The sequence below is a fragment of the Phalacrocorax aristotelis genome, chromosome 13, assembly GCF_949628215.1.
Source record: "Phalacrocorax aristotelis chromosome 13, bGulAri2.1, whole genome shotgun sequence".
Lineage (NCBI taxonomy): Eukaryota > Metazoa > Chordata > Aves > Suliformes > Phalacrocoracidae > Phalacrocorax > Phalacrocorax aristotelis.
In genome coordinates this window covers 8,296,144-8,318,646 of record NC_134288.1, presented here as the reverse complement: position 1 = coordinate 8,318,646, position 22,503 = coordinate 8,296,144, and the positions used below count along the sequence as shown (strand labels likewise).

At 41.3% G+C, this 22,503-nt stretch overlaps 2 protein-coding genes across 11 annotated transcripts in view; one reads left to right on the top strand and one right to left on the bottom strand.

Annotated features, from left to right (window-relative positions):
* SULF2 (sulfatase 2) overlaps window positions 1–11,928 on the top strand; it is a 167,683-nt gene extending 155,755 nt beyond the window's left edge. For all 3 annotated transcript variants that reach the window (XM_075109215.1, XM_075109216.1, XM_075109214.1), the window contains exons 14-22: window positions 205–301; window positions 2,056–2,150; window positions 4,689–4,748; window positions 5,187–5,356; window positions 5,853–5,995; window positions 6,204–6,327; window positions 7,654–7,684; window positions 7,987–8,043; window positions 9,127–11,928. In XM_075109215.1, the coding sequence (XP_074965316.1) occupies window positions 205–301; window positions 2,056–2,150; window positions 4,689–4,748; window positions 5,187–5,356; window positions 5,853–5,995; window positions 6,204–6,327; window positions 7,654–7,684; window positions 7,987–8,043; window positions 9,127–9,157 (808 nt within the window). In that variant the 3' untranslated portion in view covers window positions 9,158–11,928. The remainder of the gene's footprint in view (window positions 1–204; window positions 302–2,055; window positions 2,151–4,688; window positions 4,749–5,186; window positions 5,357–5,852; window positions 5,996–6,203; window positions 6,328–7,653; window positions 7,685–7,986; window positions 8,044–9,126) is intronic.
* The window catches only part of NCOA3 (nuclear receptor coactivator 3), an 88,199-nt gene continuing 77,311 nt past the window's right edge, over window positions 11,616–22,503 (bottom strand). For 3 of the 8 annotated variants that reach the window (XM_075109207.1, XM_075109208.1, XM_075109213.1), the window contains 8 exons: window positions 20,574–20,700; window positions 19,910–20,081; window positions 18,847–19,143; window positions 17,636–17,740; window positions 16,952–17,177; window positions 16,565–16,739; window positions 15,869–16,010; window positions 11,616–14,865 (listed from right to left, as the gene is read on the bottom strand). In XM_075109207.1, coding sequence (XP_074965308.1) covers window positions 14,854–14,865; window positions 15,869–16,010; window positions 16,565–16,739; window positions 16,952–17,177; window positions 17,636–17,740; window positions 18,847–19,143; window positions 19,910–20,081; window positions 20,574–20,700 — 1,256 coding nt within the window. In that variant the 3' untranslated portion in view covers window positions 11,616–14,853. The remainder of the gene's footprint in view (window positions 14,866–15,868; window positions 16,011–16,564; window positions 16,740–16,951; window positions 17,178–17,635; window positions 17,741–18,846; window positions 19,144–19,909; window positions 20,082–20,573; window positions 20,701–22,503) is intronic. The other 5 variants (XM_075109209.1, XM_075109210.1, XR_012663060.1 and 2 more) reach the window with 4 other exon arrangements.

Below are 22,503 nucleotides of genomic sequence, written 5' to 3'. Positions count from 1 at the left end.
ATGGCAACTCAAACCCAAACTTCTTTCCTGGCTCATAACACGCTCTTCTCCCCTTGAACGAACATTGGTTTTGTTGAATTCTGCATGTCATTTGCAATCTGGCTTCTCATCTGTCCTGGAGTTGTTTTATTAAAACCAGCTGTTTGCATTGCTCTGTATGAGTGTATCCACAATAGTAACCATTGTTTGCTTTCCCACGCCAAGGTGCTATATCCTGGAGAATGATACCGTTCAGTGTGACACGGATCTGTACAGGTCACTGCAAGCTTGGAAGGACCATAAACTTCACATTGACCACGAGGTCAGTGATGTTATCAGTCACGCATTTGCCGTGTGTGTTTTCAGCATGGTTTTCTGTGGGCTGATAGGATCGTGCTGACTGTGTGTGTGTCTGTCTGCCTCTGGCTATCTGTGCCCCTTCCTGGAACCTTTTGAACTTGCTGGCTGATTTCAGAATAGATATTTCAGAGATAATTATTACAAGTTTGTGAAGACAAGATACTGAGTGGAGGACAGAACTGCAACTGAAGTGATAGCTGAGATACGTCATAAGCCTTATGAGATAAATGAGAGACTTATAAGTGTCCCCCATCCTGGGAAAAATCTCACCTCAATCTTTTTCACATCTTACTAGCCCTGCTCCGCAATGCACCTCTCAAAAAGAGGCCTTCAACTGTCAAACATAAGCCCAAGGAAAAGTGAGCTTCATTAGTTTCAGTGCTTCTAGAATTATTTCTTTTGCTTGCTCGTGTTTAGCCCTTGCACTTTGGAACTGAATTTGTTTTCCTTAGGCTTGTGGATATGAAGAACCTGGAGATCATTTGCCCTGTGAAATTTGCCTATAAAACTTAATCTGACATTTTTGTCAAACCCTTCACACATGTTGTGAATGAAAGAAGCAGCCTTTCTAAGGACCCGATAACGGTAGAACAAATGCCAAAGACGAGGATAAAGAAAGGACCTCCTGTAACCTCTTACCAAATTACATGAATTCACAGCAAAGTCCTACATAAAAACTTGCTGGCCGCATTTTATGGTACCGACTGACATGTGGCAAGGCAGATAGATACTGAACCCCTTACTAGCTCTGCTAGGATGAAAAAGGGCTTTTTCAGTATCACCATACTGTCCTAATTCTTTTTTGTTCAGAAAATGTAGGCTATAAGGAATGCCAAAGAAAATGAGAGCTTGCTTCAACACGCCTGTTGTTTCTGATTTAGGGTGATGGGGCTGGACTCTTTGTGTTTTTTTCTTGAACACTCTGTCCTATCCGTGCTTCAGCAGCCATGTGCTTCCACTAGACTTATGGTCACCGATGGCTGATGGTTGTTTTGCAGTGACTTTGTTGTTCACACTGGATTACTTTATTTTTTCTTGCTGTCTACGGAACCAAGGTAGAAGCCTGTAATAGCCATCTGAGTGGAAATGGGCCACGCTATGTGTGAGCTAGACTGAACAAAAGCAGGAGTTTCATTTACTGGGGGTTAAAAAAAAGGTGGTTAAAAATAAGCCATGTGGGTGGCACAATTAACCGCTAATCCATATCCCATGTGGCCAGACGTTGCTAAAGACTGCCATGCAAAACGACGGAGCCTTGCTGCTTTTCTCTTTCAGAAGCTCTGAAGAGGGGGCTTCAGAGCACTCCCTCCCCACCCCCTTCTCAGGTTCATAACAGGCTGAAATTTAAGGGCTTCATTTTCCTCTGAGTAACCTTTTTCCCCTCACAAATGTGCTGTAGAGCACAAGAGGAAATATCACAATGGAACCAGGAGTGGTTGTCTACATGAGGCTGTGAGCCCCCCGTCCCCCAGTGCCACGTTCCGCTTTCACATTCAGTAATCAAAGCTGGCGAACACCGGCGAGGTTTCCTTCTGCTGTAGTTTCCTTTTGGAAAGGGAGATAATCTGAAAATGCTTGCTAGTGGTGGGAGTCATGGGAGGTGGTGGAAAGGAAGCATTTGGTGACAAAAGAATGGGTTTGAGAAGGTTAGAATAAGACTAAATCATGCTGTGTTTTATCTTTACTTTTCTTTATCTGTATCTTTACTTTTTTTAGATTGAAACTTTGCAAAATAAAATAAAAAACCTGAGGGAGGTGAGAGGTCATCTGAAGAAGAAGAGACCTGAAGAGTGTGATTGTAACAAGATAAGGTATTTCTTGTACTTCTTCAGAGTAATTGTTTGTAGTGTGCAACTGTAGCTGATCTATGTCTTCACAGGAGAGATCAGAATCCCGTTTAAGTGGTCGCTACTTACCGTACTCTTGTATAACACTTTCTGGGGGAGCTGGTGCACCTTCTGCCAGGCACGAGTTCAGTTGCCTCTGTCAAGGGGTGATGAGGTATCAGGACATGGAACATGGCTCTAAACCAGTCAGTTATGCTCTTGTACTAAAGATGCTGCTATTAGATACAGAGATTAATGTTTTCAGCTGCAGGCTTTTTTCCAAAAACTTGCTTTCTACAATGGCAAGTTGTCAGTACGGTGAAGTGTTACACAAACCTGTTTTAAAATGAATAGCGTGTAAAGTATATGGAAAAATAGGGTGGGGAGATGAGAGAATGTCTTCCCACTCCGTTTCTTCCAAGGCTGGATGTATTATCTCATCGGATACAATCACCGCAGTATTTCACAGTTATGCCAGGTGGGAGAAGCCGGAAATTAACGGTGCAGAGTAGCTGTGTTTTTGTAACCGCCACTGGCTTAGTGCATCAGATCTTTTTATTCCCTAGTGCAGACGATTTGTGAATTTTAAGCGCAACAGGCAATGATGAAATAGCGATTATGCGTTAAGGTCTCTGCATAGCTGATTTCTCATATAGCCAAATACTTGCAAAATGCCCACCGATGGCATGGAAAGAAGGTTCAAGCACACCCGAATCCTTCTGGGGAGCAAGCAAGCTCTTGCTCTGCAAATAAGCACAGCAGAAAATCTTTCAGAATCAAGTCTTAACCCAGACAGAATTTGCCTGGAGAAGGCTGTTCAGAAAGAAACCAGGAGCTGCTCCTGATCCTAGTGATCACAGAGCACCTCTGAGGCTGCTGCGAGCCTGACGTCACCAGGAGTGCAGCAGCCGGTGGCGGTACAAGTATCACAAAGAAAGCTGTGCTTGAGGGTGCTCCGAACCACGAGGCAGCTGTGCCATATCACTGGCGGCTAAAGCAGCTTTAAGTGGCCTCTGTGAGAGGGTATGGAGGATACTTCTCTGTCTCCTTGGTATAACGGGAAGAGTCTTTGAGCATAACACTTAAATCCTTGGGGGCACAATACACTCTACAGACAGGAGGTACACAGTCGTCGTGGCCCGTGTGGATTCTGCAGCGGGGCTTCAGCAACAGGTAACTGAAATACGGAGAACATCGATTTATTGGGTTATGTTAACCCATACGTGGAGCCCATGGCAAAAGGGGTTTAAAATGAAATCAGTATCATTCTAAATGGCAAATCCCCCAAAAGTGTCTTGTTTTATAATCCACTGCTTTCAAAACTGATGTTAACAACTGAGTTTGTTCAGTATAGATTGTAATGATTAGGTTATTTTTATTAGTGACTGTTTTATAGTAAGTGTAAAAATGTTATGTTTTCAGGCCCAATATAGGAAGCACTTATATTTGTGCATAGTGTTATTCAGGTGAATCAATGGAGTTAATCATCTGAGTTACACATGTTTAAGTGTTTGCAGAATTGCATTGAATTCGGATTTAGGATTAGTTAATGACATACCCAGCGTCTGCAAAAGATAAAAAAATTGAAGATAGGTAGTTCTTTAATAATTTTATTTTGTTAATTTGCTATGAGGATTAAATTTATTAGAGGTCCGATAGCATTACTAATTTAAAAGATTTGTTTTGTTTTGAAGGGAATTTTAGTCTGACTTAATTCTCAATTACTGCTTAAAAAGTAACATAGATTGAAGTTAGTTTGTCTTTGCTGATTCGCGTGGGTAGTAATGTTACCCGCTGCAGAACACTGCCACCGGCCGAAGCTCTTGTCTTTTTTTAACTTCGCAAACTGCACAGAAAGGAAATTTCTGGAAAACCTTGCAAGAGTTTCTGGAGACAGAGCCAGAACAGTAGAGCCACCCAGCTCGAATGTGGATGTCTGCTGACACCCTCCATATCTCAGAACATGTTAGACACTGCTATTGCTGGGACAGTTCCGTGCATCCTCTTAAAGTTTCTCTGGAACTCCTAGCTAGTAACAATGGAGGGAAAAAACCAACCCTACAAAGTACAACTGGAATATAAGTTATTTCATTCAGAAGGAAAATGACAGGAAGGTGGTATATGCTTGTCATCTGAACAGATTAGTGACTATTTAGTTGAAGAAATATTGCAATTGCATTATAAGCCTATTGATTTTATCTGCGCTGCGTCGGGAAGCAAGGACCACTGACAGCTGACGATGAAAATCGCAGCTGGAACCATCTGTGGCTACGTGTTGCAGCGCAGTGTTAGAGCGGCAGGTGACACTGCACAAACGGGCCAGGGACAGCAAGCGGCGCGACAAGGCTCCCAGGTGCCTGACCCGGCCCAGCCAGGCTGCTTTGTATTCACCGCGTACATGAGTGAATGCAAGGGCGAGGGACACTGGATTAAACCTGCTTCAAATCCAGTGTGGAAGCGGGTCATGACCGGGAGCGACTGGTTTTTCTGTTGTTCATCAACAATGCTGCTTTTACCTTGCAGTTACCATTCAAAACACAAAAGCAAGCTGAGGCACAAGGGATCTAGTCTCCATCCTTTCAAGTAAGTGAAGGCCTGTTCCTTTGAAAGGGGAAATGCAAAGATGTTAACATTTGGTCCATGCACACCCGTTACAAACAAATAGAAGTAGCAGTATTTCATTTATCCTGTACTAGAAAGAATAAACACACAGACACCAGGGCAAGGAACTAAGCCCGTGTTGAAATGCTTGTATATTTGAGATAAGGTTCCTGGTTTGGGAAATGTCACATCACAGATTTCAGGCAAACCTGTAAAACCCTTTGGCTTCATTTATTTTTCTCAGTGACATTGAATTGCAGTGAGTTATGTCCGGAGACATTTGGAAGAGAAGCCATTTACTTAAAAAGTACTAGTTATTTCTTTCCCTCAAAGCAGCTTATTTTATTAGCTGCTTCATTTTTTTTTAGGTGTGGTCAAGTATAACAGAGTCTGCATGACCCTAATGTTTCATGTGTGCAGGAAAGCCCTACAGGAGAAAGACAGGCTGTGGCTTCTTCGAGAGCAAAGGCGGAAGAAGAAACTGCGCAAGCTGCTTAAGAGAATAAAAAATAACGACACGTGCAGCATGCCCGGCCTGACCTGCTTCACCCACGACAACCAACACTGGCAAACTGCTCCCCTGTGGACACGTAAGGATGCTTTAAACTAAGTAATAGGTAGGCGGGTACTGGCTGGGCTGGGCTGGGATTCTGGGTTACTAGAAGTTACCGGTATCATCAGTTACGTAGCCAAAGCCACGCAGCCTTCCTCACACTAAATAACTCTGTTTCAGTGTCGGCATTATCCTCGTGCAAAAGACAAGGGAGTTAAAAACAAAAAACAGCTGCAGATAAAAACCTACAGCTACTGAGCACAGTACGATCACGTGCAGCATCTCACCCTCTGGAATGTTTCCCAGCCAGAGGAGACAGGGAGAGCAACTAGCCGAGATGGCGCTTCAGTTAGCCGTGTGGTGGGGGTTAGGTGCGCGTAGAACAAGCTGATGCTGGAAGACATGCGCTGCTTTAGAGCTCAGGAGTCAGAGCTACTGTCTGTGAATAAACTTTATACCATAAACAGGAAGTAATAAAGAGTGCGGAAGGCAGCAGCGTGGAGCTTTTGTCTTTGTAACTCTCCAATTTGCAGTGGGCCCTTTCTGTGCCTGTACCAGCGCCAACAACAACACATACTGGTGTTTGAGGACAATCAACGAGACCCACAACTTCCTGTTTTGTGAATTTGCTACTGGATTTTTGGAGTATTTTGATCTCAATACTGATCCATATCAGGTACCTGATCTAGAAATACATCGTTGTTCCTTATTGATGCTAAATTGAAATAGCGCAGTATTGGTGCAGGATGTAGATAAGGCCTAAATCATTTAATGTAGTGTTATTTGGCTTCTTCCCTGTTACAGCTAAACCGCATGTGTTCCATATACGAAAGTTACCAAAGTACAGGGCAATAGTTACTAACAGGAACTCCTGTTTATTGCAGCTAATTAATGCAGTGAATACGCTGGATAGGGACGTTCTCAATCAACTGCACGTCCAGCTCATGGAACTAAGGAGCTGTAAAGGGTATAAACAATGCAATCCGAGAACTAGGAACATGGATCTGGGTAAGCGCCTGCCTGTTGTACTCGGGAACCCCCCCAAAGCAAACAGGGCTCTTGCTTACCGTTATGAAACTTGTATCAGTCAAAAGGATTTTAGTATTTATTTATACTGGCAACGTCCTGCTGATGGCTGCATGCTCAGATTTTTTGTATTTGTTCAATTGGTATTATGTAATGTTACTTAAATGAAGACTGATACTTCATAGTAGTGAGGAGTATTGCTGAGATGCAGGGGAAGGAACAAAACTGGTGAAAGAGGGAAAGGATAACTCTAACAGCCACTGCTGAGTTCGTAGGCTGACAGGACAGGTGCAAGGGACTTCAGGAGTTCATCTCATCCCAACTTCTGCTCAACGCAGGGTCGGCTGTGAGGTCAGACCAGCTTACTCGGGGGTTTATCCAGTCCCAACTCAAAAGCCTCCAAGGATGGACGCGGCACAGCCTCTCTGGGCAGCCCGTTTGGCACTGGAGTTTCAGCGTTCCAACTGGAGGCACAGTTTTTAGAAACGCTTATTTTAGAGACAGTGCAGCCCACGCAGCCTTGTGGTAAACTGGCTTAAAAATAACTTCAGAAAGGGTGCGAGTGCTTGAGCCGATCAGTTCTCCCCACCTGTGTTACTGCAAGGTGGTTGTGAAATAACAGCACATCTGAGAAGGGTTGCGTTAAGCTACCAAAAGATGTGCTCCTGTAACTATGGATTTAAATTCCAAAAAGCAATATGGGTCTCTGCTCTTGTTCTAGGCCAGTTTCATCATTTCTTATCCATTAAATTTTTTCTGGGTCTACTCAAGGGATCTGGTTTTTATACTGCTTGTGATTTTTTGGTTTTTTTAAATGTTTAATGATGACAGCAAACCAAAAGGTAGTTACTTGTATTTCTTCTTCTTAAATTGCATTTCTTATACCTCTTAGTACAATTGAGTTGACATAAGAAATGCTATTTTTAAAATGTATAACCTTTAGAGCTTTCAGACCCCCGCTCCAAAAATACTGTTATCTACCCAAGTCTGCCAACGCCCCAATACAAATTTCAGTCTTACTTAGTACATGCATCCCACAGAGCTGTACATTTTGAAATCAGCATGTTTTGGCATTTAAATACACCCTGAAGGACACTTACAGAGACGTTTCAAAGCTATCCATCCAACTGACTACCTGTTTTACCTAGAATAAGCGATTGAACACGAAAACAACAGCTCCAGTTAACATGTATGGCAGTACGCGTTAATCTGTTAATATTCTTAGGCCTTTTTTAAATTGTGCCAAACCTGATACCTTCTTGTGTTGCAGGCGACGGTTACTGACATTGTTAATTTTTCCTCATCTAGGACTTAAAGATGGAAGCTACGAGCAGTACAGGTACATTTAAAAGACTAGTTAAATTATTATTCCTAAGTACTACCTTCGTGCTAAGGGAGTGGGAGCGTGGGACTGGGAGCCACATGGACAGGTGCTGCCTGGAACCGCGTTCACAAGCTCTTTCCAACCCAGTTACTATGAAACACTGGAGCTATTTCTGTTTCAATGTTACAGCACGTTCTAATCTTTGTAGTCAAAGTTCAGGCTCCACTCTTCCTCCTTCCTACATCTCTCAGCCTGTAGTGCTGGTGGTTTTCTTGGTGATGGTTAACTTTTGTCTCCTTTTGCTGCTTGAAAATTAGGCAGTTTCAGCGTCGAAAGTGGCCAGATGTGAAGAGACCATCATCTGCCAAGTCACTGTGAGTTGGGAGCAGTTCACAAAAAGCTTTTCCTTACCTTGCTTTCCCTCACTTCTCTTTTTGCATGCAGCACCTTTTTTAACATCATCATCCATTCTCATGGAAGGCTTAAGTGGGAAGTCCTCTAAATGACGCAAGAAACAAACATGATACCGCCATCATTACAGACAACCGCTGCTGCACAAAACCTTGGGTACATGTTTTCTGGGAACCTGGGAGCGCTGAGGTCGAGGCAGTTTCAAACTTGAGCAAAGGTGGATGCTCAGTTGAAGAAACCAATTATGGTGAACTGCCATTAAAAATCAGGGACCATTACGCTGGTTTTGTCTGAACTTTTAAACGTGTAGCAGCCACCTAGTGGTGGCTCACACCATCCAGAAAGGACAAAACCGATCGTAGTTTCTCAGAGTAGAGAGAGGATCGTGTACTTTCTTGCTGTTTATCCAGCCACAGCCTCATGTGTTGTGAGCGAAAAAAGCAAGTTAGAACAGAAAGTAGACCACATGACAGATCTGTGCATTTTGGTTTAGTCTGACATTATACTAAAGTCTGAGATTGCCCTTTAAAACTTGGAAAATTATATTCAGTTCTCAACTTGCCAGAGCCCAAAGGTGAGATACAAACTTAAAGGCATGAAAAATGGTTACCCTTGCCTGTTGCTGAATCTCCCCATAAAAAGTAGGTTGAAACTTCAGCTCATTAAAAATCTTAAGGTGTGCTCAAATTGTGCAGAGAAAAAAATTTGTGCAAGTACCTCACCAGGCACAGTCTAGCATTCCCAACTCGCCTAAGAGGAGTTGTTGCTCATTTAACGGGTAGGTTTTTTTCTTTCTAGTTGAGGAGATCCAAGACTGGCTTTAGAACCAAAACGAAGCTAGAATTAATGAGACGCAAGTTCTGTACAGGTTGACGTGTCAAACGTAGCTGGGTTGTTCCTGTGATACACTTGCTCTGTTTTTATAGGTGCTCTACAGCGTTTCGGGGTTGGTTTTTTTTTTCCTGCACGGAACCATTAAAAATATTTTTTCTAACTACTTCCTACTAGGATGCTACACACTAAATCATGTTTGTTTTATTTTAAAGAGGACAACTGTGGGAAGGATGGGAGGGCTAACCTCCCCCAGCCGCTGCCCCGCCATGAGGATAAAACTGGCCAGAACTTGAACCCATGTACAGACTAAGTGAAAATGTGTATGACTTGAGAGAGTTATAATGTTAGCCTGGAGGACTGGATGAACTTTAAGGCTGAAATAGATAGTGTTTGCACTGGTGAGTGACTTAAATAGATGCAGTGAAATTATGGGAAATGCTGTCAGAAATACAGGTCTCTGAAATCCACTATTGTACCTGCTTTTGCTTTGGATTATACCTCACCTGCTTCACAAGGCATTTTACTCCAAGACGACACCACTAACGCTGAGCCAGGAACTGGCCGAAGGAGATCCAGCCGCGTCCCAAAGAGGATTGCCGTCCCAGGGGGCAAAGTGCACGCAAAGACAGCGCAAGTAAACTTAAAACGTTTCAGTTCAGCTGCATCTTCAGACGTCACAAGAAGAACTTCAAAGCCAAGTACAACTCGAAAGCAAGAGTCAGAAAACATGGATGCTTTTGCTTCTCGCTGGGGTAAAGGCCACGCTCGGCAAGAACTTTTAAGAGGTGCAGGAATTGAAGCGAGCAGCACTGAATATTCTCAGTACCGTGATATTTCTCAGATTTCCTCTGAGGACACGTTCTAGTTCCACGTCTACTTGTCCATCCTATTGCCACCTCTAGGAAAATTAGAGAAAATCTTGACTAACAGGACGCCAGATTTTTGGAGGAGTTGTGTAAATATTGATCAATATACTGTTTGAAAATAAATTCCTTCAGGTTGTGAAGAATTTTGTTAATAAAAGAGTGGAATGCCCACACACCATTTCTCAAAATGTTACTTAATGTTGCATAGCACATTTCAGAATTTATCAATTTTTTTAAAGTACTGAAAAAATTCAGTAAATGTACATCTTAAATTTTAATGAAATCAGATTTGTATGAAGTTTTTTTATGTGGTAATATTATATTGTATGTTCAAAACCAAAACAATTCCTCTGAGAAAGCAGTGTTTGCTGACTAGTGTAACTTTTACATTTATTTTAAAAAAAGGCAGCTCCAAGAAGTTCAATACTTGTAGCCAATAAAGAATAATCTAGTTACAGTTCAGTCTACGAAAAAGTAGATGTTCTGCATGACAGTTACTGTTCAAAGGCTTTTAAAGGGGAAACCCCACCGTTCTCCTAAGGAAGCACAGCGTACAGAGTCTGTTTGAGTATTTTCGTAACGACGTTATTAAATACGTTGCAGTACAGGCACTAGCGGTGATATTCGTGTACCTGATTTTTTTTCATGTTAATCTGCTACCTGTTTTAAAGGCCCAGGCAGGAGCTCGCTCGCGTGGCAGACTTGACCAACTGTGGCCTTCGCTCCTAACAAGAGGTACTGTTTTTCCAACCAGAAACTTAACTTGCACTTGTAGAGAGACAGGGTAAAAATACATCATGGAAATGATTGTGACACCCTTTCTGGGTTTGCACAACAGGAAATGCAAGTGGAATTACTTCACAAGGGACATAGGTCTCTGGTACCACGCCCCCGTACTGAAAAAGTACACTTGATTTAGGAATTGGGGGGCGGGGGGGGCGGGGAGGAAAACCAACACACTCAAGAAGTGGCAGGGGGTCTTCCATGGTATGTGCTACGTAGCAAAACTAGGCTTGAGCTTGTATCAGATGTGAATTAGCCAAATACATTTCCCAAAATCATCTTGCAAATAAATTTTTTAAATATATGGACTAGATGATTGTCTGGCTCAATCTAGCCATGGATGTTGTTTGTAACCTGTTAGAGACTTCATGGATTATCAGAAACATCTGCTAGATGATGAGTCCTGCATCAGTACAAACAAGTGAAAAATACTGAATTTAAACTCACCCATAGAAACACATTTTTGCTGCTTTCCAGAGAAAAGCATTAGCTGTCCACCGGTCCCAGCAAGGACGCAGAAAGAATACTAGGTTAGAGCAAAAAAAAAAAAATTACACTTACCTTTTTTGTGTGTGTTCAGCCTATAGCCTATGACAGGATGCGGGCGCGGCGCTCCATCCTGCACGGCCAGCGTCGCTGCTCCCGTCGCACATCAGTCAGAGGCTTGAAAAGTTACCGTGTCCCTTTGTACAAAACACTGAGCTGTGGGACTTATATGTGACGCAGCAGCAGCGGTGGTTTTGTGAAAGGTAGGTTGTCGCCAGGCTACGGGGCGAGCTGCCCCCTCCTCTCCCCTCAGCTCTGCTGAAGGCTGCTCTTTACGTTGAAAAAGACACAAATTCCACTCGGTGTCGGTGCAACGCTAGTTGCTAAACGGGTCTCACGGGCGGAAGGTCTACGTCGTTGGCACCTTCGCTTGTACGGCCAACTAGGAGAGTTCACGTGGTTGCCATCCATAGCTCTCGGCAGGAATAGCACCGGCTTTTCTCTGACCTCTCCAGGATGCAGTTATCAGCCTTAGAGCGCTAACACACTATGTCACCAAGTTCTGATTTTAAATAGAAACCTTTATTTACATTACTATTAACATCCAAACACAAAAATCAGAAGAGCAGTAATACCTTACAACCAACTCTTTTATAAATCAGTCCCCATGATTTTTGTTTTCCAACATAAAGATACAGATATTTCAAGCAATACTTAATGTAAACTAAACTTAAATGCAATTCTCAATACTGTATGCCTTCTCCTGAGAATTTTTTTTTTAAATATTGCTCTCAGAATTACGTGGTTTCATACTTGCTGTATCATTCTGGTAGTCTGCACATAAATTCTAAAATAAAATGTGTGCTAGTTGGTACAACATTCAAATAGTTTTGTGTTATGATTGAAAAATGCTCCTGATTTTCTAAGTTTAAAAGCAGTATTTTAGGCCAAGATTGGAAAAAAATACTACGTGTGAATTTTATAAAAACATGGTTTCTGTGATCAAAGGAGTAACAGAAACATGCAACAGAACGACGCTCATTAGGCATCAGCCATCAGAGGTGGCTCACTGGTCTCTTGCTGTTGAAAAATGTCACACAGGATGTTTTTTAAAAACATTCAGAAAAATCTGCTGCTGTAGAACCAAACCAGAATTGGTGGAGATAGATATTAACTGCCAACAGATTTCAAGGTCAGTTTTATTTACTGCAGTAGGTAAGATTTTCAAACTAGATGTAGCCTTTAAGATCAGTGCTGCCAAGAAGGATGTCGTCAATGCATTGTAAAAATGCCCCCCTCCCCCCTGTCAAGTTTAAACTAAAAATCTTTGGATTCAGCAAAAACGTAGATACTGGAAAGCTCCAACATTCTAAACTTATGAGAAAAGGATGAGCCTTTGTAACATCAGTCAGGTCCCAGTTACACATAGATGTATAAACAGAATCACTCATTTAAAAAAAAAATTCAAAGGGCGTGATGTAAAGTTTGGTACATGGTCCAAGAGCTCACCTAATGAAAGCAATCAGGGTTTGTAGCTTCCATCAATATAATGAACAACTACAAAATATAAAGACTGTTCTACTCTGATTTGCTCTAAAACCCAAGGGCTTGTTGCCTTGCAACTTCAGGAGGCAGCACTTGCTTATTCAACAAACAGGTATGTTCTAAGAAAGAAAAAAGAAGATAAAAGTTTTGCATTAAAAACCACACGTGAGTTGGACCGAAGGTTTCAGATAAATACTCTCACCTGCTCTCTGTCGCCAGTACGAACTGCAGAGGCAGGGTCGCATAGAGCAGATCCGCTAAATCTGCCTTCCCTTTGGAACACAACCGGCCCTATGGTAAGAATGAACTTTTTGAGAGTATTTCTAGTTATTTCTATTAAAATAGAAGATCACTGAATATTCTGAACGACACCACCAGGTCTTGCTCACAGTACCAAGAAGAAGCAATCGAGAACACAGATTTTTTTTTTGTTTTTACTCACTTGGGAGAAGTCAGTTTTCCATTACACAGTGAACAACAGAACAAAAGCACCACACATCTTAAACATTTCTGGGTCGTCCCTTATGGAAGTTTAGAGGTTTGACTCGTCGTAACTGCCTGAAACGGGAAAAACTGCAGAGGGTTCTTCATTTTAAGGAACCAAAGGGGAGGGGGCGGGAACAGACACAACGAAGCAGTAAATAATGTGAATCAATTTGTAACCAGGCGTAAATACTGATATGAGAGAAACCTGCTCAGAAAATACATTCGTTACTATTAGAACAATCCAATGAGGTGCAGATGTTTGGTTAAAGTGTGGCTTAATATCCTTCAAGATTTCTGGCTGTCATGTAACAACAAATATTTTGCAACAGACAAACTGTTTTGAAGAACGAGAGTTCATTAAAAGTGACCAAAAGAAGACAGAATCCCAATTCATCAACTGAAAAGGCAACATATTATAGAAAGACACGACTGTCATGACACGTCAATAACATCTCACAACGCAGAGCCTTTTTGTCAAATTGCCTGATGTAAAAAGAAATTTAACAAAGTGCTCACAGGTGGAGAATGCATTTAACAACTGGTCTTTTATAAAACGCTATATGTTAAAGATGTAAAAATAAATGAAGTGTTGAAGACCAAAGAAGGGAAAGATGCGGGCCAAAGTCACCCAGCTTCAAAGTCATTAAATTTAATTAAAAAAAAAAAAAAAAAAATCTATTTGGACCTCAACTACACTGAGTTTACAGAAATCAATTTTGTTAAATATTTAGCTTCACAAACTCTGCAAAAATGAGTTAGTGACCTACAAAAGTCATATATATAATACATTATCTTAAAGATCATATTTACAAAATTTATTCACAAAAAGACTGCAAAATTCTGATTCAGACTGCAGTGCCTTGCCTTGAGTTTTCTGAAGTTATTTTCAAAAAGATGAAAGATTATTGCTCTGATTTCCACACGCAGAAAACCTTACATCATGCAGTCTTTTCAAATAATTCTTAAGAGATTGTGTTTGAGAAGGAACATGAGTACACCCTACCTTCATATTACGTCCTTATCAAAGATATTGCATTAATCCATTATATAGTCTTTTATAAAGTGCACTCAGCTGCACATCAATATGTAAATATTAGTCACAATTGTGTTTAAATAATTTAAATTTATTATCCTCTCTTTTACCCCTTGGCTTCAACGGACAGGATTTTGGACTAGTACGTGCCAATTCATTTTGCACTGCTACTTTGCTTGGGAAATCCTGACTCTTGGGGGCAAGAGATTAAAAGCAGCATTTATATTCAGGAATTAATGTAAAAGAGTCAAGGCTAGGAACTACATTCTCTGTCAGATATTGTTACTAGAGAAATCAGAAAACTCTTACCACCGTGACTTCTCCAGGCACTTCTGTCTGCCTGTAGTTAAAGGGCTTTGGATCGTGACAGTAAATAGATAAGGTACGCCAGGAGTCTGCCCATCCGCTATCTACTGAAATGCCATTGCCAAATTCACATTTCTAGAGGCAGAGCGCCAAAAATATTTATGACCTTTTTTGTACACCACAATATACAGTAATACAGAGACTGCTTCTACGAAAATGTATTTTTCTTGGGGTTTTTTTGGTTTTTCTTTTTTTTTTTTTTTTTTCTTCTTTCTCTGGATGAAGTCATTTAGGACACCATGGTGATTAACAGGAAAAATCACTTATTTCCGTAAGGCCAGTACTAGTTGCCCAGAAGAATGCAAAGTTTTCCTTTCTAATACTAGTGCATCATTAATACAGCGCATTCTTGTTTGAAGATACGGTTCTAGGTGTCAGCAGTATTTCTGTTAAAGAAAAGAAGAAATAATCATCAGAGAAAATACAAACCACCCTTGCTGAAAAAACTGGGCAACAATCTGCATTTGGAAGAGGAAAGTACTGACAGTCACTTTCTAAGCAGAAGAGCAGCATTTTAGTGCTCCACTTTGAAGGTAAATTTGTAGATCAGAAATGCTCTCCCAGAACTTCCTAAACATGTTATTCGGCTATCCTCACTCTGACACGTGGGTTTGGGAAATCTGCCGTTTCACCTTCATTTTCCCCTCTTTATAAAAGGCACTTGTTATTTCAAAGTCCTCCAATGCCTCACTTATCCCCCACAAGTCCTCAGATTATTTTGGCTGCCTCCTTAGGTACCTTAGACAAAATTTCACGAGGTACTTGAATATATTTAGCTTATCTCAGTATTACATTGTTCATCCCTTGGTATTTTGTGGAAGGATTACAGCAAAAGGATATTTCGCACTTAGGCCGCCTTTGCAGTGCCAGCTCATTTTTCCCTTAAATAAGGGGCCTAAATTTTCCAGTTTCTTGCTACATATCCACAAGCTACATTAAGGTGTTATAAGGGTAAGTAGCAGCAGCAGCTTCTGCCACAAGGAGGGTACTGTGCTACCAGGATTCTTGGTCTGACTCCCGAGACCTATCGTTTATAATCTTTTACATCTGCTGAAGGTGCTTTTCACAGTCTCTGTGTTTTGCTCTCTGGGGTTTCTCCAGGCTCAGAAGTATTTAAGCATCCTTTGTGCAGTTTAAGCCTTGATCTGACCTATGATACTTCAAAGTCAGCAGCTAATCACAGCGTAGAGCTTGGGTTCATCATGGATTTGATTTAAATATCATCAGAACTAAGGTATCTCTTGGGACACACAAATGTTAGGTCCGCAGATGTAAATACAAACAGGATAACTGAGAACAGGATTGTGCCAGAGGAATGGCTTGAAGCAAATTGTACTCAATGGGAAACACATCAACAGATCTTTTCATCAATCTTCATGTACCACTTACCTGGTCTGGACCCATAGGCATCCCTGACATTGGCATGGTATTAATATTCATCTGTCCAATATGGCCACTGCTGCCATTCATGTGCATCATACTGTACGCTGCCGGGTTACCTTGATGGCTGAACTGCTGCTGCGGGAAGGAACTGAAGCACAAAAGGACAAATAAAATTACCTTCCAAGAAGTTTACACATTGATATACTGCTGCCCCTGCACCAGCTGCCAGCATGTGAAAGATACAACTATTGTTACATTTACTTGTTTCTACCTAGTATCTGCTTAAGGCAGAAACAGAAATTTCTGCCCCAAAAGGAATTCTGCCTTTCTGGGTAGGCACAGAAGTTTGTGTATGTGTTTCCCACTGTAGCCTTTTTGGAGGCGTCTGTTAGGGCTGTACTGTCCGCTGTGACCTTCTATTCACTCCCCAGCCCCGAGTTATTTTTTCAGTATTCAAAGACTGAATGTTGCTTCCAGTTATAAAAATGGCAGAGGTCCCATATGACTAAATGGAGCCAAGCACAAGATACATTTAATCTATTTCCTAAAGCACAACAGGATCAAGGACCGTACAGACACTAGACACACAATTATTTTTCCCTCTTCTAAATCCTTTTCCTACTACAAGCCATTTAGCAAGTATCTACTTCCAACAAAATGAAAGCCAATTTCTGAGCTACAGGTTGTAACTGTGAAGTTCACCTGCTCCTGGCCATGCTTCCCGAGGGCCAGCCCTTCATCTCAGGGGACTGGTACATTGTTGCTGTCTGAGGATGCTGCATCATAGAATTCTGGGAAGGTCCAATTCTTGATGACATCATTGGGTTGGGAGGGCTTGATACTCTGCTAAATGCAGGATCAGGTTGTTGGCTTATTCCTTAAAAGACAAAGGACAGACGATACACTTCAGTTAACATCACCTAGTACTTTTAGTTTATCTGCTTGGAATGATGGGAAGGGAAAAAGTCATCCTTTTTTGTATTTCCCATTTTTCAGTATGATTGGTAGTTGGGTAGTTTGGATTGATGATAAATTAAGAAAGGGAAAAGAACATCAGACAGACAAAAAACCCCAAGTCAGTACTAGTACCATAATTCGGTGGATAGGGGAATTGCTGTGGAGGAACTTGAGCCATTGGGGGGCCCGTCAAAGCACTGTCCATGCTTCCTGAGGCAGTCACGTTTGGTGGCGGACTGAAGGCCTGAGGCTGCTGTTGCTGCTGCATCATCATTGCCATCCTCTGTTGTCTAAAATGATGACTTATTAGCTCCCTGTTACGCTGAGCCACCATTTGAGCATTAAGAAAACCTTGCTGCTATTCCCCAAAGAAAAGAAAAATCATATTAGAAACCACTTTTACAAATGAAATCATTTCAATCAAACCGCCTACACTCTCAGACCCAGCATATTCATTACCAGAATGGAAAGTTAAGAAAACCCACAGCCTGTACAAAAATCATCAAAATATCAGACAAAGGTTGTCATTAGGGCTAAACAAATGATAAAGTAGATTAGCTACCATATCCTACATGGAGAAGACTTTGGTGTATTGAGAGTGTGACCTAATGAACAAATCCCTCTGAATCTCATCAATGAGAGAAGTAATAAAAACCCTTTCTTTAATGGGGGGGGGGGGGGGGGGGGGGACAGGACAGCAAAACAAAAAGGAATTGTGTAGAACCATGAAAGACGGTCCGAATTCTAGAGAGCCATGTAAGAGCTGTACCAATTTAAACACCACCGATTCAGACAGCTAGTGCAGTAATTACTTACCTGTGATCCCACCTGTGGCTGCATCACGGGTCTCATCACTGAGGTATTACCAGTGACTGGATTTTCCATTTTCATTTCAAGCGCTTGACGGGTCTGATTCATAAACTTGGAAAAAGACATTGTAGCACTATTAGCTTGAAAATACCAGTATCTGAACAAAATAATGGCAACTCCAAAAAACATTCTTTACAGACCTCCTGAATCCACGAAGTGCAATGGCTGATTTTTGCCTTGTTTGATGTACCTGAAGTACCAAACTTTGTTAAGTAGCTCAAACACAGACAAAAAGATAAAAACCCTCTAAACAGTGCGGCACTAACTGGCTTTATTTCTTCCTTCCCTTGAAATTAGCACCTTTTAAGAATAAATCTATGGCAGACTCTCTATTTGTTCCAAATCATGTTTTGGGCAGAAGGGTATACCTACTTCCTTTGCTTAAAATAATAAAATTCTGTTTCCTTCCCTCTCCATCACAAAACCCCATACAGCTTGAATTAGTGTCACAGACCAACCAAGAGAGAACACAGTGTTTCCTAAGGATTAAACATTGCTGTTCCACATCACACAGCACTATCTCAGTTTTCTGAGTTTTGTTTGTAGAATGCACTTGATATGAGGACTGTATTTTCACACAGGGAATTCACTGCTGAGATCCTGCAGCAATTTTTTAAGCAGTACTTTCAACCCAGTGTTAAGACCTGTGTGTCTGTATCTACTCTCTCACCTTTCATCCCAAGAAAATACCTAAAATTACATCAAATCAATAAATGGAAAGCAAGCCCTGATTTCAATAAGCCCAAATGATAAAACACAGTGAAAAACAAGTAACATTTCATTTACAGCTGCCCATTTAATGATATCAGTGAGATTCAGAAAAAATACTAAATCCTAACATGGATAAAGAGACCATCCAGAGCTACGTCGTACATGAATACTGTTTTAAGTAGCAATAACGAAGTGTGCTGCAGGAACCAATCCAATCTGTAGCTAAGGAGGCTGATGAAGGAGAAACACTTGTCCTAATACAGGTTCTTTCACTCCTACAGCCATTAGGCACTCGGTGTAAAAAGCACTGTCAAAATGAAAGATCCATCCTTTCAATCACCTGCTGTAATGTTGATTTTCATATTCAGGAAGCCAACGCAATTCAGTGTGCACCTTATTCCATGCCAAAACAAGAAGAAAGTATAAACGCAGGAGCAAAAGATTACCTGCTGCCCCTGAAGCCTCTGCTGGAGCTGCATGCGGAGCTGCTTTGGTGTATTGGTTCGAGGTCTCATCACATTTGCTCTCGGATGCATGCTTTGAAGTGGAAAATTGCTCTGTTGGCTCATCTGATTCATCACTGAATTAAAGGATGGCTGCTGTCCCTGAATGTTACTAAAACCTCCTGGCATTGCTGTCCCTTGCCCTTGATAGGGCTGACCATACAACGAAGCCTTCTGGTCAATCATAACTGAAGATTCCTGACCTTGAAATGAATCTTGTTTGGGTTCCAAAGCTTGTCCCTTCAACAGATATAAAAGTGTTTCACTAGCAGTATATTCTTTAAGCAGGAATTCCTAAAGAAACAATAAAGCTAGCACAGCATACAACCACCAATAGTTTCCTGGGTAGAACATAGAATGGACAGATTGCTCTTAGTTTTGTCTCCAGGCAAATGAAAGAACAGAAGTTAAGTGTTTTTAAATAAGTTCTGCTTCACACTGCTTACGTCGGCAGACCAGTATCATTTCTCAAGCCCTTCTGCACTTTTAAAGTGCTATTTGTACAAATGACAACGTGATTTTGTGTTTTTTAGCAAGTTCCAAATTATTCATAGAATGTCTTTTTCCTGTCTGCCAGCCATGCAAATTCAAGCTGGAACCAGAGGAGACAGAAGTGTCCTACTCACTAACACGTCACTGCTAGTCCAACATTTCACAATCCAAGCTCAGTTGACAAGAGTTTACTAAAGAAACCCAACACAATTCTCTGCTTATAGAATTATAATGATTTGCACCCAGAAAAAAACCCTATATACCAAGGCATATTACAATGAATGTAATAAGAAGATGCCACTGTGTTTTTGTAATGCACAAGAAATTTCCTGAATACTGAGCTTCTCCAGTGAAAATCACTACTGAATGTAGATGCTTCCAAAGGTGGATTTAGGAGAATGAAGACAAAGAAGCAAAGAAACAGTGAGTGAGAAGGCCCTCTCCACTTCCTTTTCAAGTAACAAAATAATACAGGCTTTTGGAAAATAAATGGTCCAAATCTCATTTTACTTACTTGGTTTACAAGATCAGGAATTCCTAATGCTCTGTCAATTTCTTCAAGACCTGTGACATCCGTATTACTCAGCAGTGTGTGCAGCTGGTCCAAAAGTGCCCTTTCATCATTCTGGCCTTCCATATTTGGTGCCGGACATAAGAGGTCATCCAAAGAGTTTCTAACTAATTGTCTATAAATAGAAAAACAGTACAACCATTATGGACTATAAAGGCATACACATAATTTTTCTATAATATATTCACCTGGACACAACTAAGTACTAAAATCACCCAAAAGACTGAAGTAAGACATAAGAACTTAAGTCCCAAATTGAGGTCCTAAACTGTCCAGCCAACTACCACATATCCTCAAACACACATAGATTCTGTTTTCTCCTGGCTTCTGTATGTGCCACAGAGACATGATTTCAGGTTTTCCACCTCTTTTCTCTGTGCCTCCCAACTCAAAAAGATTGATTGATTTTGTTAGCAATGCATTTTTTGTGGAGCTGGGTTAAAAGATACCCAGTATCAAATCAGCAGCAGAAATGGAAATAGGTTCTGACTCCAATCCGTTATCCCCACTGTACAGGCTACATCAATTTTTTCCCCAGGTCGTAAATTCTTCTAACAAACAGTGTACAGTTGTATGTAAACTTTTCTTAAACCAACCCCAATTCTACCTGTTCTGTGAACCCCGCGATGCTTGCTCCATGGACAGCATGTTGTCAGGCCACGATCCTGGTTGGTTGGATGGTCCTGGCTGTCCATACGGATTCCCCCCCATGCCAATGTTTATCTCATTTGGCCCTGTAGAGTAAAACATTTGTGTATTTTTTAAAAGCAAAAGGTGTCATCTTGCTCTCCCAGCATTCACATAAAGCACTGTGGACGATCACACAAAAGTCAAGCAGCCTTATGAGCTTTCCATTCGCACGTTTTGAAGTGTATACTTACATAAACTCACACCCAAGATAATTTCTGAATAGACCACAGATGTAAATATGACAGTGATCTAAAGCTGCTACCCTGTTAGAGCAGAATTGCTCGATCGGATCCTTAAGCCCCTCAAATAGCAACTTGACAGATACAGCAACTTTGCATCAAAAAAAAAAAAAGTTTTCTGGCCAATGGAATCTGGGTACTCACAAATGTACAGCGTCATCGTGACATCAACGACATTTGGCATGTTAAATTCCAGAACGGTGAAAATCAAAAGAAACAGAAGGTACATAACAACATTTTGCTCTTTGGGAGTAGGTCCCTTCTTCTACCTATTCAGAGACAGACAGCACTACATAGGAGATTGTGTCATCCCATTATTTCCCAATATTTGTAGGAATCACTAGCAATAACGATTTCTAGGAAGCTAAGCTGAAGAATTCTGACTCAGTCAGGACTGTGCAAATTTTCTTCCTGATTTAGCCTTATATCCACATCACACTGAAACAGTAAGCCTGTCTAAGAGAAGTGGTAACAGCCCTGGTAGCCTTCCATGATAAAGAAGGGAAAACAGGAATGCCACTGCCTCTTTTGGCCCTTTTTGTGCCTGCTGGCATTGGCACATTGACCAGGACAATTTCAGCTCTGGGCTAAACCTTTGTTAGAGGTTATAGAACAGAAAAGACCCACAGGCTTTAAGACTCTCTTCATATTTTAGACATGTGTCTTATTTTCTCTCATGCAAACATGAATACTTAAAAGAGGACCTGTATTTACAATGTGATTGTATATGAAATTTGGGTACTCTGTGTGAGAAGAATTTTGAAATCCTTAAGAAAAAGCTTTAAAAAACCCTGATTTCCAAGAATTTAACAGCCAAAAAAAAATCTACATCAAGTATAATAAATTAAACAGAATATTAGTATGTTCAAATATAATTGTTTGGGTGGCCACAGTGCTTGTCACCGGGGTTGGAGTAGCCACAGCGTCTGTCGCGGGGGTTTGAGTGGCCGCAGCGCTTGTTGCTTTCCTTGTCTTTGTCTTTTTAGATCCAGAGGCCTTCTCTTCCCCTTGGGGGTACTGAATAGTGTTAAACAGGGCTCGATAGGCATGGGCCAGGCCCCAGCACATTGCAGTGATTTGTGCATCTCTGGAATTGCCAGAGTGACAACATACTTCTTCCAAACGTTCTACTCATTTTTCAGGATTCTGCACTTGTTCAGGAGTGAAGTCCCACATCACGGGGGGTGCCCACCGTCTTAGGCATTTGCCCATACTATCCCACATACCCTGCCACGCATAGCTATCGAGCCTTGGGGCAGATCTCTGGATGATATTCTTAAAGTGCTTATTAACCTTAGACAGAACTGACACCGTCTGCCAAAGCAGTATCAAGAGATGTATCTTGACTACCCAAGGATGTTCAAGATACCAAAAACTTGTTGTAATAAAGGAGGAGGCATTACAGCAGGTGGTAGCTAAGGTGCCATTCTGTATTTCCTCCATAAAAAACCTCTCAGAGGAGGAGGTACAATTGCTAATTGACTCCATGAGGTGGTACCCGATGTACAGTAACAGCTTCCATGCAAGACCTAAATAACCAATAACGGTCAAGGCCAGTGTTTTAATAACAAGTCTCGTAGGCAAAACATCTCTAATCACTGCAGAGCA